At 35.8% G+C, this 15,971-nt stretch overlaps 1 protein-coding gene across 5 annotated transcripts in view; it reads left to right on the top strand.

The window, feature by feature from the left end:
* The window catches only part of rhea (Talin_middle and talin-RS domain-containing protein rhea), a 771,509-nt gene that overhangs the window by 342,562 nt on the left and 412,976 nt on the right, over positions 1 to 15,971 (top strand). For all 5 annotated transcript variants that reach the window (XM_090388755.1, XM_090388752.1, XM_090388753.1 and 2 more), the window contains exon 15: positions 8,537 to 8,631. In XM_090388755.1, coding sequence (XP_090244881.1) covers positions 8,537 to 8,631 — 95 coding nt within the window. The remainder of the gene's footprint in view (positions 1 to 8,536; positions 8,632 to 15,971) is intronic.

The following is a 15,971-nucleotide window of genomic DNA, read 5'->3' as shown; positions in this document are numbered from 1 at the left end:
ACAGTTGACCCATCGATATCAAGTGGACCAATCTGATTCATCCCCTTCCTTCTAGAGTTTACATAAGTATAGAACTCTTTGCTGTTTTTCTTTGCATCCCTTGCCAAAGATTTCTCGTAATCTGCCTTCGCCTGCCTAACCTCCTTTGTAACTTGGTTACAGATCAACTTGTATCTATCATAGGCTTCTGTGTCATGTGTTAATTTGTATGTATGCCATGCATGTTTCTTCTCTGCCATATGCCTCATCAGTTCATCTGACATCCATTTAGGCCTAAACCTTGAACAATATTTCTTAGTTGGTATGTAAAGTCTAGTAGCTTCCAAGATAAGTTATTTGAATGCTTCCCATTTTGCATTTACTGTTGGTAACATCATCAGTTGGTCCCACTGTATAGAATTTAAATACTGTCTCAGTCCATCGCAGTCGCCTTTACGAAAGCAATAACCCTTCCCTTTACCCCTAATGGTAGTTACCTCTTTGAGTAAATCCCACTTCAGCACACTGTGATCACTGCCACCTAGTGGTTCATTTATCTGCAGATTCTTAATGCATGAAGAATCACTGCTGATAATCAAATCAAGAGTATTCCTCCCTCTAGTTGCCTCCCAAACATGCTGATGTAGAAAACAATCATCCAATAAATCCACAAAAGCCTTGCTAGTGTGTGAGTGACCAGCCCACAAATTCCAGTCAATATCTGGGAAATTAAAATCTCCCATTATAAGACTCTCTGATTTACTGGCCCACTCTATTTCCCTGTACAGTTTCTTATTATACTCATCAGAGTCATTAGGCCTATAGCACACTCCTACTCTCAATTTTGATCTCCCAATGCTTATGTCACACCAAACTGACTCGACACTGCACTGTCCAGCGATGTCCACTGGCTTCACTTCCTTGGATTTTATGTATTTCTTAACTAATAGCATAACCCCTCCTCCCTTCCTATCCAGTCTATCTTTTCTGTAGACGTTGTACTCCCCAAATTCCAGTTCTGCATTCCTTATATCTGTGTGACACCAAGTCTCTGATATCCCAACAATATCTGCCTTTGATGTTTTGAGCAATACCTCAAATTCATCAAATTTATTTACTAAACTCCTAGCATTGGTGTACAAGCAAGTATACATGCACCTATTTCTATTCTTAGCTACCCTAACACAACCCATGTGTTTACTTGTACATATATCATATATTTGAATCTTAGAAAGTCTTTTGATACTGTTGCACATGGAAGACTGTTGCACAAATTGGTGCAGTGTGGCATTGGAGGCAAATTGCTGCTATGGATAAAGGGATGGTTGAGTGGGAGAAGACAGAGAGTGGTAATCAATGGACACTGCTCATCGTGGACTAATGTTATTAGTGGAGTCCCTCAGGGTTCAGTGTTGGGTCCATTGTTGTTTTCTGTATTTATAATTAATGATGGTATATCAGGCTTAATGTCCAGTCTGCAGACGATACGAAGGTCGGCAGGGTTGTTAATGACACTAAGGACAGTACGCTGCTGCAACAGGATCTAGAAAAGTTGAGCAGATGGGCTGAGAGGTGGCAACTGAAGTTTAACATTGACAAATGTAAAGTACTGCATATGGGAAGCAGTAACCCCAGAGTAATGTATCAGCTTTGTGGTACTACACTGACAGTGGTAGAAAGTGAAAAGGATCTAGGGGCAATTGTGCAGGCAGATAAGACATTTTCTGTGCAGTGCAGACAGTCTGCAAGAGTAGCTCATGGTGTCTTGTCAATGATATACAGGAAGTTTTCTAGCTGGGATAAGGAGGTGATTATTCCCTTGTATAAGACAATGGTCAGGCTACAACTTGAGTACTGTCTGTATACAGGTCTGGATGCTTCATTTTAAGAACAATGTAGAGCTGTTGGAATGAGTACAAAGAATGGCAACAAGATTATGAATGGAACAAAGGATTGTTCTTATGAAGAAAGGCTTGAGTTTTGCAGATTACAGTGTGTGGAGACTAGTCACTTGCGAGGTGATCTGATTGAGGTGTATAAAGCCCTGAATGGTTTGAGCATGCTCAATGCTGATGGGATTTTTCCTCTTTCTTAGAATAATTGCCTGAGAGGGCATAAATTCAAATTGAGGAAAGACAGCTGTAGGATAGATGGATGTGCGGAAGTTTGCCTTTAGCTAGCGGGTGATTGATTGCTGGAACAAACTTCCATCTGTCGTTGTAGAAGTTGATAGCTTAAACAGATTAATGGCAGAACTAGATCTTGGTAAAACACCTCCCACCATTCCCAACATGCTCCATTCAATGCCTCGTGTGGTCTTCCCTCAAAAGGATGTCAGAAGGATTTTGACGAATTTTGATGCTATGAAAGCCCCAGGTCCTGATGGTATTTCTCCACTTGTTCTCAAAACCTGTGCTCCTGAGCTTACTCCTCTTCTTTGCCGCCTTTTTTCACTTTTTATTCCGAAGGTATTTTTCCTTCTGCTTGGAAATTTACTCATATCCAGTCAGTTCCTAAAAAGGGTGACAAATCCCTTCCATCCAATTATCGCCCAATTGCAATTACTTCTACCATTTCTGAAGTAATGGAGAAATCAACCGCCAACTCTTAAACTACCTAGAAACCTTCCGTCTGATCAATGATCGCCATTATGGATTCTGTCAGTGTCAATCCACTGGTGATATTCTGCCTTATGTTACCCATTTATGGATAAATTCAAGGGAAAATTTTGGAGAAACACAAGCAGTTGCTCTTGACATCTCAAAAGCTTTCGATCATGTTTGATATAATGATTTTCTAAACAAGTCTCCATCTTATGGTTTGCCTCTGTCTGTTCACCGAGGGTAATAGTAGATGGGTATCATGTGGTTTTCTCTATGACTGCTCACTGAGGGTGATAGTAGATGGCTCTCTCTATTCTCTGGCTAGTGGTGAGTAGGTATTATAATCAACCGTAAATCGAAATCATGGAATAGAAATCATGAAATGCATAAAAAAGCCACTTTGTACCTGCAAAAATAAAGGTAAAAACATATCAAAAATAATATACTAAAAGTACTTAATGTTGCTAATTCGATGATTTAAAGTCCTTCTCAAGGGCCAGCTGTCAAAACCAAGGAAAATGCAGCAAGAAGTAAGGCCTCTGTTTCTAACATGAAATATACATTGCACATGGTAGGTATAAAGAAGCCAAGTTTTATATGAGTCGAAGCTCGGTTGATCGTAGCAGATAAAGTACATAATGCAGGCATATATTTCATGGCTGACCTGATAGAGGCAGAGGAATGATAAGTAGTAAAAAATATTAGTAAAAAGTTACTAAAAGCCATAGGTAAATGATAACCTTAAAGGCTGAAATAACGAGTTGGAACAGATGGTCAGGAACAGTGCTTACTTGTATACCCATGCTGGAATTGTGGAGATGGTCATAAGGTGTAGGCCGATGTGCTGTAGTGGAGAAAAAGGGTGCTCATGTCAATGACTGTACAGTGAATCCCCGACATACATGAGAGATAAGTTCCAGGACTTCTTATGTAAGTCGATTTTTACCTAACTCGGGAATGACTAATAAAATATTGCTGCTACAGTGGCAGACAAAAAAACTTATGAATTTTGCAAATAATGTGTTTTGCATTGTATTGTTCGAAGAAATCCATTTGTTAGATGGGACATATATCTCTGTGAATGAAATCCAATGAAAACACTCCACCTGATATACCTAATTTCCATAAATATCTACCCAAAAAATTAAAATGCATAATTAATGGAAATATGAGACACCATGCAAATGGAAATCATGACAACCAAGCATACATTTTATTGCATTTATATGTACAAACTGAAATGACAAGTTAACGTAATGGTATTATGTACTGTAAATCGGCAAAATAAGTCCTCAGTATTTTGTTGTTCCTTTCGAGCTGCAATTATAGCCTTGCAATGATCTGCCATAGAGTTAGTCAACTTCTGGATATATGGGTGACCAATTTCGTTGTACCACACCCTTACGTTGCTCTCCTGCAACCAAGTCTTACTTCTTGGCTTCTTCTGAGCAGTTTTAGATGACATTATTCACCAGAAATTTTCAATAGGGTTCAAATGTGGACTGTTGCTGGGCCAGTCCAACACTGTAATGCCAGCATTTCTGAGGTATGACTGCACCTTAAAGAAGAAAAACGAGGAAAAACATTGATATAAGTATGTTTTAAGCCTTGTGAGACAAGAAGACAAACTCATCATTAAATCTAATAGCATAAAACTTACCAATTTTGTTGCGTGGCAAGGTGCTGAGTCCTGTTGACAAATGCAGTTTTGGACGTCTGTGGTGATCCCTAATAATGGGTTACAGGCACTCCTCCAAGATGGCAGTGTAGGTTTCTGCATTCACTGTCCCGTTAATAAACTTAATTCACCCCACCCCTTTGGTTGTTATGCATCCCCAGACCATCTGACTGGTGGGGAACTTTACAGTCGGTGTTATGCAGTCAGGATGGTATGTCTCCGATTTTCGTTTTCTGACATGTCACTTCCCATCCGAGCCATGCATGTTGAATTTCGATTCGCCAGAAAATATGATGGTGTCACATTGCTGTTTTGTCCATGAATCATGCGTTTTAGCTGAAGCAAGTCACTTCTTCCTCATTTGTTAGGTCAACAAAGGCTTCTTTTTGGGCCAATAGGCATGCAAACCACATTCCGAAAGTCATCTTTGCATAGTTTGTGCACTTGTTTCCACACTAGAGGCCATCTGAAAGTCCAGTTTTAGATCAGGAGCACTGGCATGATGATTACGAAGGGGCATAGTCACTCTCTTACGGCCTGATCCAGGTCTTCTCTTCATATCACCGGTTTCCTGCTTTAATTTCAGCATCTGGGAAACTGTTGACTAGTGGCAGCCTATTTTATCAGCAATAGCATGCGTAAAAATCCCTTCCTGGGACACAGCAATAGTTACACTTTTTTTTCTTGGTGTTAACTGAACACATGGAGACATGCTTACACGTCAGCAAAACAGGATACTTATCAGCATGTATGCCCTTCCAACGCCGTATTTATAGAAATGGCTGATTCAGTACCTTGCAATTACTGTCTAATGCAATATCTTTGCTTTGTGACAAACAAAATGACTGTAATCAAACAATATCTTATACGTTTCACTATAAATGTTACTTTTTTTTTAAGGTGATGCAGTATTTTTGTCTGCCACTGTATATACATGGCAGTTCCTGCTTTACAAGTCCCCGGGTTTACGAGTTAATTTTTTCAAGTATCAACAAAATCAAAAATATGAACATTAATTACAAAAAATAAACGATAAACATTCATAAATACGGCATTTCAAACTACCTGCATAGCTATATAATACAGTACTACTGTGCATGCATTTGCTTTTGTTCAGGCAAAAATAAGGAGGGAGGTCCAACTCTTAATAATAAAACAGTAAATTTGGAATTTTAAAATAATTGATGCCCGATTTTAAAGCTTCAAAAGATTGCTTAACATTATTGCTTGGTAGTAGCGCTGCTGACGACTGCAAATTAAAACACCTGCTTGTGTTTTGTTCTGAAAAATCCATGGGCACTTAAAGGAATCGTGAAAGCTGCACTTCCAGTCATATGGAAATCCAATAAGAAAGCTTCAGTTACTGCTTTACTATTGCAAGATTGGTTTTTGCATCACTTGTGCCTGAAGTAAAACAATATTGTGAAGATAAAAACATTCCTTTTCAAGTGATTCTGATTTTTAGATAATGCACCTTTTAGATAATTTTTTTGCCACCAAATCCCACACCACTTTTGCAGCCAATGGATCAGGGCATTATTTCAACATTTAAATTGCATTATCTTCGGGAGACATGGTCCAACTCTTTAAGAACTTTGGAAAGAATTCTATATTTTAGATGCAATAAAAATAATAAAATGAGCCCGGGACAAAATTACAGAGAAGAACATGAAGGGTATTTGGAATAAACTCTGCCCTCAGTTTGTTGATAATTGTGAAGGATTTCAAGAACCAACAGAGATTGTACAAAACGAAACAGAATTGCTCATTGATATTGCTAACCAATTGCAGTTTGAGGTTTCTACAATTGTCACTGATCTGCTTCAAGCACACAATGGAGAGCTCACAAATGAGGACTTTCTTGAAATGTCAAAATGTGAGAAACCTGAGGAAGAAGAAGATTTAACAGCTGCAACTCCCATTCATTCCTTCACTCTCAAGGGGCTTGACGAAGCTTTTCAACATATATAAAAAAGCAATTAAGATTTCTGAGTCACAAGATTCAAATTTTGAGCAGACTAGAAAAGTTGCTAGATATTTAAAAAAAATGCTTATGCATGTTATCATGAAATTTATAAAGAAAAGGGAAGACTGTCTTGGAAACAAATGACTCTCGAAATATTTCCGAAGAAGACAACTCCTTTTGCCTCCAACAAACCAACGAGTGCTGAGCCAACAATGAGTGACAAACCATTAACAAGTGTGCATTTAGTCAATGACGATGAAGAATAAACTTTCTTTAACATTTGTATGACATAAATAATATCTTTTTTTTATTGTAATTTGCTTAATTTTAAATGCTATATTTTCATTTCTTTGAATAAATAAATCATTGTTTAAGCATAAACTATTGTTTCATTGACCTTTATTTAACATTCATGTTTTAAAATTTCATTGTTTAGAATGTAACCCCTGTTTTTAACATTACAGCTATGGGAAATAAATTCCCTCTTTACCAGTTTTACTTTTACGAGCACGCACTTGGAACGAATTAACTCGTAAAATCGGGTCTACTTGTGTGTGTGTGTGCGCCCTCAATTATCAATGTCCTTCATTAAGATGCCAAAGAAATATGATGTAAAATTTCAAGAGACATATATGCAAGATTTTTCATGTATTACAAAATATAGGAGGTGCCTCCGTAGCCAGGTGGGAAGGAGCAAAAGTGTGTAGCACACGCTTCTTGATTAGACCGGGGTTCGAGCCCGTCACCACCAAATACGGAGGATGTGGGAAGGTCAGGGATTGACCACCGCATATCCTCAGAGCAATATGGCCTTAGTTGCTAATGCTCCTAAAAAAAACAAATAACAAAATATAGGAAAATCAACATGTTTGCTTTGTTTACTGTATGTAGATGTGATTTTTCAATATTAGGTGAGAAACACAATGTAATCAGGAATTAGCATAAGGGCTCTGCATAAAAAGAAATGCAAAATATATGTAGTATTTCACCATAAACATGATATTGTCATACATGCTGAATATTTATTTGCATCATTTATTATGGAACATAACCTTCTGTGAATTGTTCTAGTCATATAGGTGCATTATGGAGAAATCAAAAATATATGGTTGTGGAAGAACATAAACAGCAGGCATTATTAGTGAAATTGCATAGAGAAGGAAAGAAGAGTTAGTGGTGGCTTTTAAAAATTTGCTGTTTTTGGGTGCCACAGATTGCAGTAATCAAAGTGATTCCAGTCTATATCCCATTGTGGTGACCTTTTTGAAAAAACAAAGCAGCTTTCTCTCAGAGCCAGTGTCGGTGGAAAGTAACTCTATAAGATACATTGGACAGATTCTTCTGAACAACCTGAAAGCATGTGCACTTCCTTTTAAAGTATGCAATTTCTTTCTTTTAAAGTATTTCTATTCTCTAAAGTGTATCCTTTTAGAGTAGCTAGAGTATTTCTGTTAAAAGCAAGAAAGCATGTGCAATTCCTTTTAAAAACTGTTTGGTATTTGGATTAATAATGTTTCTGTTATGGTTGGACTAATACCCGAAGTAGCAAGGGTATTAAAAGAGGAGATTGAGCACTTGGTGGTAATAGGTTTTCCTTGTCATCTTATTAATTTGATGCAGGTATGTAAATATATTGCCTCACAATCTTAAAGTGTGAACATTTTATACCACCTGAGGCTGATGATTGAAAAGCTCACTGTTCCTAGTTTTTCAGTCCTTGAACAATTTTAATTTCATCAATTGTGATGACTTCATACATTTTATACCACCTGAGGGTGATGATTGAAAAGCTCACTGTTCCTAGTTTTTCAATCCTTTAACAATTTTAATTTCATCAATTGTGATGACTTCATATGAAAGTGTGAATTTTTTTTAAAGGGGTATTGATATTTAAATTTAAAATTTTTTCATTATCACATTTTAAATTTGACTACTTCACACTTCAAACCACATCAGTTAGGAGTGTAGTTTCTAGCTTTTGTTATCTGGTTAATTCAAGTAAATAAATAATATCAAAAATTATGATTGTTCTTAATTTAACAGCCCTCAGTTTCCTGGAGATTAAAATGGTGGTCTTATTTGTTTTCAAATAATGGAAGTCAGATGGATTAGATTTCTTTATGTGGGGATGAAAATCTTCACTTCTTGAAAGCAATCCATTTAAGAAATTTATTTGCTATTTAATATTCCAAGGATATGTTTCTGTTTCTATATCTTCTTTTTATTTTCAACTTTGTTTTTTTTTATTTAATAAATAAATAGTTTTAATGATTTTGTTGAAAACATATATTGTTTCATTATATATTGTAGGGCTACTATACTTCAACACAATCCAGCAGCTAAACTTTCTCACGCCAGTTCAGGATCCGTTGCTCTTCCAGCTGTTATGCGGGCTGGAGCAAATGGTAAAAAAAAAAATTTTTTTTTTTTTCTCAGTTTATACTTTTTTTTGGATTTATTTTTAAATGAAATCTTTTATTTAAAAATGCTTTGGCTGCTAGATGTAGAGAATTTTTAATAAAAATCAGTGTAGGGTGGGGACTTTTTAGGCAGACTGTTTTAAGCCATTCTAAAGTTAAATTACAATTTTTGCAAAAATATACTGAAGTCATCATAAACTTATTAATGCAGAAAAAAAAAGTTATACCACCAACGTAATATAGCATACTAATGCAACCATTAAGGTTACATTCACAAGATGTCATTTTGCTATATAAGTACCAAGATACTTTATCAATTAAAATGAAATAAAAATCATTAAATTAAAAAAAAAAAAAAAACTAATGCAATACCTTAAAATCTGCCGGACAGAAAAAAAAAAGTTATACTACCAAATTAATATAGCATACTAAGGCAGCCATTAAGATTAAGTTGGCAAGATGGCATTTTGCTATTAGTGTACCAAGATACTTTAACAATTAAAATGAAATAAAATCATTAAATAAAAAGACAAAAAAAAAAAAAAAACTAATGCAGTAGTGTGTAGTCATACCTCAGAGTAGTGCATAACCCACCTCTAGTAGTGCAAGCACATGGCTCCCTCTCTCAAGGGTATGCACCCTGACACCATCATAACTCTAAATGGTGCCACACACATGACCATTTGACTGGCATTTGAGAAGCAGTTGTCATAATCAAACTCTTTAACCAAAGTCCATTGATGAACAGTTCAGTCTTGGAAATTAAGATATTTCCATTTATCAGGCAAGTCAGGGTTAGACATTGAATGAGCTGATAAATGCTTTGTATCTTCCATTCTACCATAGACATCTTCATTGTGAATAGTAAATTGAAATAGTGAATAGAACTGTGAATAGTAAAAAAAAAAAAAAAAAAAAAAAAAAGACTTCAAAATATTCCTATCTTGTAAGGATTTTGAAAAATTTTTCTGTTTTATTTTAAAAGCTGTATTTTTGTGATAGCATGAAATACATTACATTTTCCTAATGAATGAAAACATTTGTTGGCCTTAAATAATTAAGAATTATTAATGAATTTAGGTGATGCCCATTAATGTCTGACAGGCTGTACTGTGCAGCAGTATGACTGAATAGTTGGGTTCTGTTAAAATATGAATGGATTATGACCCAATACTATATTAGACCCTTCATGTGGAGTTATTGATTTGGATTTATATACAGCATGAAATTTGTTTATGTTCATTTTATAATTAACCATGTGTGAATGGAATATTTACTGTATGGAAACAGAAAAGTCTTTTCAGAGTGTTTACAAACCTAATAGTTTCTGTTTATGCGTATTGCAAGTAAGTTATTGAATGCAAAAGACCAATTTCTTTTGTGATGAAGAAAGCTTCAGTATCTATTTTGGCTACAGAATTGGAGATGAAGATAACCTTGTGCCCACACACTTGTTGGGCTGTGATACTTCAAGCATGGTTAATGGAAAATTAAATTTAGACCACTTGCACTGCCAATGGTATGGTATAACAAAAAAGACCATTTTGAGGGCTGCTACTTTTGTTTTACCAAGACTGTTTGGCTTTTCATCTGAGAGGATTCAGTACCCAGCCCCTTCCACAATGCAGCCAGTAGCTCATTCTGATGTTGTGTCAGTACGTAATCCTAAAATAGACTTAAGATTATTAAGATGTATCATTGTGTGAAGATGATGAACAGATGAAAGTGTTCAACAAAAGTGAAGAATATATATGTATTTTATCCAACGGATTCAACCTCATTTGATTACTCAGCTGACACTAAATTTTAAGACTGCATTCTTTCTAAAAGCTGAATTCATAGGTTACAATTACCTTGATGGTACTTACTTGCACACACACACATGGCCATAGCTGCAATCTTTGTTTACAGATTTCCATAAAGGCAATCTGTAAGCAAAGGTAATGTGGGACCTACCTTTATAACCCATGGGTAATCTTTAAGGAAAGGTAATTTGTAGTCTACCTTTTATAATTCACGGGTAACAAGCAAGTATCATCAAGGTAATCACAGCTTTTAAAAGGATTTAATAATTTTTCCGTATGATAGGAGATCTCACTTTCTTTGGTACTATTGCACTTAAATCAAAATAATTTATTATGGCATTTTCATAATTGTTTATATGCAAACTAGGTGATTCGAAACCAACAAGAAGGGAAAAAAAAAGAGACAGCAGTGGGATTTGATCTGATGTTATCAAAACTAAAAGTAAAATACTATTACTTTTAAATAAATTACCATTCTATCCAAAGCTTATCTACATATATCTACGTTATTTTATTATATTTACAATAATCGATTGTGGCATTTTCATAATTGATTACTGTAGATTTCATAATCAACTAAATTGTGTATAATCAATTATTTCAATTATTGAAATAATCAATTATTAATTATTTGATTATGCCTATCACTAGTTCTAGGTCACAAGCACAATCCTGAAAATTGCATGCTTTTTATAGATACATCAAAATGTTTAATTTAATTTAGGCCAATTTGTTTCATAATGGTAATACCCATCAATCCATCTGTACCAATTGGACATACTATCCTTTTGAAGGAAATCTTTGAAAATATGGAATTTCTGTTTAGAAGAATGTTTTCCCAACCTGCAGTTAATTGGTTGTGAATGTATTTTGTTGTCTCCCCACACTACATTAATGAAAAGTGGTTCTTTTGACAACATCCTCAATGTACACAAAAAATAGCATGGAATTCCTTCAAACCACTCTGCAAAACATTTTAGGAAATCAAAGCTTAGCAAACTGAGGAGCTTGTTGGCCAACTGCTGAAAGTGTTCAAAGAACTAAGTTGTAATATGAGCTTAAAAATTCATTAAATTCATTTCCTATATTCATATAGTAATTATTTTTTCTGGAACTTGGGTAATGTCAGTGATGAATGTAGAGAAATGTTTCACCAGGACATTTCTTGCATATAATAACAGTACGAAGGCAAGTGGATTCTGAATTGGTGCTTTGTTGATTACTGCTGAACCCTTATGAGAAAATCCTTGGAAGGCAGCTTACAAGTGGAAATTAGGACTCCAAAATATTTTAAGTTCATAAACACTGACATTTTATTAAAGCTTATTAAATGATTTGTTAATAAACTAGTAAAACAGAAATGTTAGTTTTCTCAAAAACCATTCATAATATCAATATTTTAAAGTTATTTACATATTCATCAAACAGAAATACACATGGATAGCATATTTTATTATAAGAAAAACAAAAAAATATGATTTCTTATGAACAACCACTTATTTTTAAAACTTTATGCACTTCTGCATTCAGTTTCTGTTTTAAGGACACACAGGTCCAGAAAAGACAGAGACTGACTTTTGACCTTCTCTGTTTAATCATGGTTGTCTCTTTTATACACCACTTGGTTACTTCAACTCAATACATTATTCACTGCTGACCGGGCTAGCCGGGTGGGTAACGTGCCTGCCTGGCAACCCAAAGGTCGCAGGTTCGATTCCTGCCTCGGGCTTGGATCAAAGTACTGCAAAAAAACCTTGGGAGGTGCATTATGGCCACAGAAGCCTATGTGCCAACGACTACCAAAAAAAAAAAAAAAAAAACATTATTCACTGGTTGGAAGAAGCTTTCCCATCCATCATCTAATGGAAGTTAGGTAAGTCTCAAAACAGCCATCACAACATCAGTTTGAGTTTGAAATGAATATCAGATTCACCTTTTATGGTGAATCCACTGTTTATTTAAAACTCAAGATACTAATCATATTAAAGTGATGTTATTTAATTTTACTTGTGGATAATGATGCCACATCTAATGGCATAAACCTAAACTTAAAAGCCCAAAGTTCCAAAGTGGAAGGACCAGATATTATATGTATTATATATATGTAAGATATGTATTATATATATGTAAGACATGTATTATATTCTGAAGGACAAGATTGTCTTGGCGACAATCTGTCCTTCAGAATATAATTCAGAATATAAACAGTTTTAAATTATTTCTGTGAATACATTGAATCTCAACTACTTAATCTCACACAATCTCAACTACTTAAATTGCTCTGTTATGTTACAAGATGAGTTTACTGATGTTGGGGGAAATGTGCTGTTTCTGCAAGAAACTGCAAAATTTCCCTTGGCTATAATAAAATTTACAGTTAACCTTTCAACTTTTTTTTTTTTTTGACAAAATCATATTATCAAAGATCCTGATCATGGATATAATTAGTAAATACAAACTAGAAACTTACAACCACTATACATAGTAAAATATATATCAATAATACAGCTTAGATATTGCTGAACTTACTGAACTAGATATTACTAAACCACTGGGGCACTCAAACTATCATAAGGATCTGGGATTCTTACCTGCTATTGTGAAATATAGTTCAGTTTCTTTAGGCATAATATCTTTATTTATTGCTTGGGTAACCTTACTGAATTGTACTATAATTGTTTCATTGGCAATGTTGTTTTGTCACTCCATCTTAATTGTGTAATCTTTCAGAATTTGTGCACTTTATATTAATAGCAGTTATCTTCAATATTAGGTTACAAAAATCCAGCCGATTTATATTGTTTCTAGATTTATGAAGTTCTATTGTAAAAGGGGGCTTAGAGGGGAACAGGCATTATGTGTGTTATCAGACACTCAACCTAAAACACTGAGGGATTCAATATCTCTTTACTTTAGAAGATTTAGGAGAAGTCCGGTTGGGTGGGTAGCACAGTTGGTAGAATCACCATCCTCCCCACCCTGAGTGTAAAAGACCTGAGTTTGAGTCCCATCAATGATGGGAGGAATTTTTATGGGCCTTTTTCACAACGTGGCCGAGTTTGTCAGTCTCAAGCGAGGGTAGATGGTTTTTCTCCAGCAAACAAACCTGTCTCCCTAAAATCCACTCATGCATACCTTCTTGATGGTAAGCCCTGTTACGTCACTTTGGTTGCAACAAATGTATAGAGTGGTTCTCTTCAAGACTCCTGGTTAGCATGAAGAGGAAAAGGCCAAACCCTCCAGCACATGACAACAAGACAAAACAAATGGCCTTCAGTCTCCAGCTGCCTTCACTCCCCTTCTTACGACAGCAAGAGGATCAGAGTGGAGCAGAAGGTGCTGAGAATCTCTAGGTACAATCAGGCTGCCATGCACGGAAACTGAACTTGGCCTGTTACAACGAAAGATTGCTCATCGGTGAAGATAGAATATTAGAACTGGAAAAGGAATTAGAAAATGTGAATTGGAATATCATTGGCTTGGCTGAAAAAAGGAGAAGAAATGAATCACTTATAAGTTTATCTAGTGGGAATCTGCTGTACACCAATGGAAACAGTGAAAAGAGCAGAGGTGGAGTTGGTTTTATGGTCCATAAAGATATAAAAAACAACTTTTTGAATTCAAAAGTACATCACCAAGGGTGTCAAGACTACTACTCATGATTTCTAGGAGGTACAAGCTAAAGGTTATAATGATATATGCACCAACATCGAGCCATGATGATGAAGAGGTTGAAGAAATGTACACCAAAATTGTGAGACTTCTAGATAAACAAAAAACCCACTACACCATTATTATGTGGGACTTCAAGGCTAAGGTTGGAAAGAAACAAAACAATGCAGAATGGGAAACTATAGGAAATTTTGGAATTGGTGAAAGAAATGAAAGAGGTGAAAGACTTGTGGAATTTGCAAAATCTCGAGGAATGTTAGTAATGAACACTTTTTTTTTTTCAAGAAAAGGGCAAACAGAAAATGGACATGGAAGAGCCCAAATGGATTAACAACTAATGAAATCAACTTCATCCTCACTAACAGAAGATATATTGGGAATGATGTTACTGTCCTGAACAAGATAAATGTTGGAAGTAATCACAAAATGGTAAGATGCACACTTGATACAGATGTGAGAAAAGAAGGGAAAAAACTGACTCAAAACCAAAATAAATAATAATAGTAGTAGTAGTAGTAGTAGTAGTACAAGTGGCATGTGATGCAAGAAAGCAAGTGTATGAGCTTATGCAGCATCAGCCAAAAAAAAAAAAAAAAAAACCAAACAAACACACCATTCCCTCCGAATGCCTGTCCAGTTCCTCCTTAAATTTATTTAAACTATCAACATCCATGACAGATGGAAGATTGTTCCAGCAATTAACCACCCGCTGGCTAAACGCAAATTTCCGCACGTCTATTCTACATCTGTCTTTTCTCAATTTGAATTTATGCCCCCTTAGGTTCGTAATCTGAACAAGTGGAAGGATCTCATCAGAATTCAGCATGCTCAACCCATTCAAGGCCTTATACACCTCAATCAGATCACCGCACAGGTGCCTAGTCTCCAACCACTGCAATTTGCAGAACTTAAGCCTCTCTTGGTAAGAGGATCCCTTTATTTCCCTCACCAATCTTGTTGCCCTTCTCTGTACGTGCTCAAGCAAATCTACATCTTCCCTAAAATGAGGCCTCCCGACCTGTACATAGTACTCAAGGCGTGACCTGACCATTGCCTTATACAGAGGGACAATCACCTCCTTTTCCCTGCTAGCAAAATTCCTATATATCATTGACAAAATCCTATGACCTGCCCTGACAGCCTGTCTGCATTGCTCAGAAAACTTCATATCTGACTGCACAATTATTCCCAGGTCTTTTTCATTTTCTACTACCTTAAGTGTAGTACCACATAGTTGGTACGTATCTCTGGGGTTACTTCTACCCATATTCAGTACTTTGCATTTGTCAAGGTTAAATTCAGTTGCCACTTCTTAGCCCATCTGCCCAAATTATCTAGATCCTGTTGCAGTAGCACACTACCATTACTGTCATTAACAACCCTGGCAACCTTTGTATCATCTGCAAACTTCGACATTAAGCCTGATATACCTTCATCAGTATCATTGATAAATATACAAAACAACAGTGGACCCAACACCGAACCCTGTGGAACTCCAATAATAACATTAGTCCACGAAGAGCAGCACCCATTGATTACCACCCTCTGTCTTCTCCCACTTTACCATCCTTTTATCCATTGTAGTAACTTACCCTTAATACCATTCTGCTCCAATTTGTACAGTACTCTTTCACGTGCAACAGTGTCAAGAGCTTTCCTGAAATCCAAATATATGATATCAAAATTATTTTTTGCATCCAGTTCCTTTGTAACCACATCATAATATCCTATCAAATTTGCCAGACAAGACTTTTCCTTAACAAACCCATGCTGTGTTTGAATTATTGCTGCAGTCTTGTCTAGATGATCCTGCAATGAATCTTTAACCAGTGATTCCATTATTTTACC

Source organism: Mastigoproctus giganteus, chromosome 14 (assembly GCF_048544385.1).
Source record: "Mastigoproctus giganteus isolate SK-2022 chromosome 14, ASM4854438v1, whole genome shotgun sequence".
NCBI classification, from domain to species: Eukaryota; Metazoa; Arthropoda; class Arachnida; order Uropygi; family Thelyphonidae; genus Mastigoproctus; species Mastigoproctus giganteus.
This window is presented reverse-complemented; position numbering and strand designations above follow the sequence as displayed.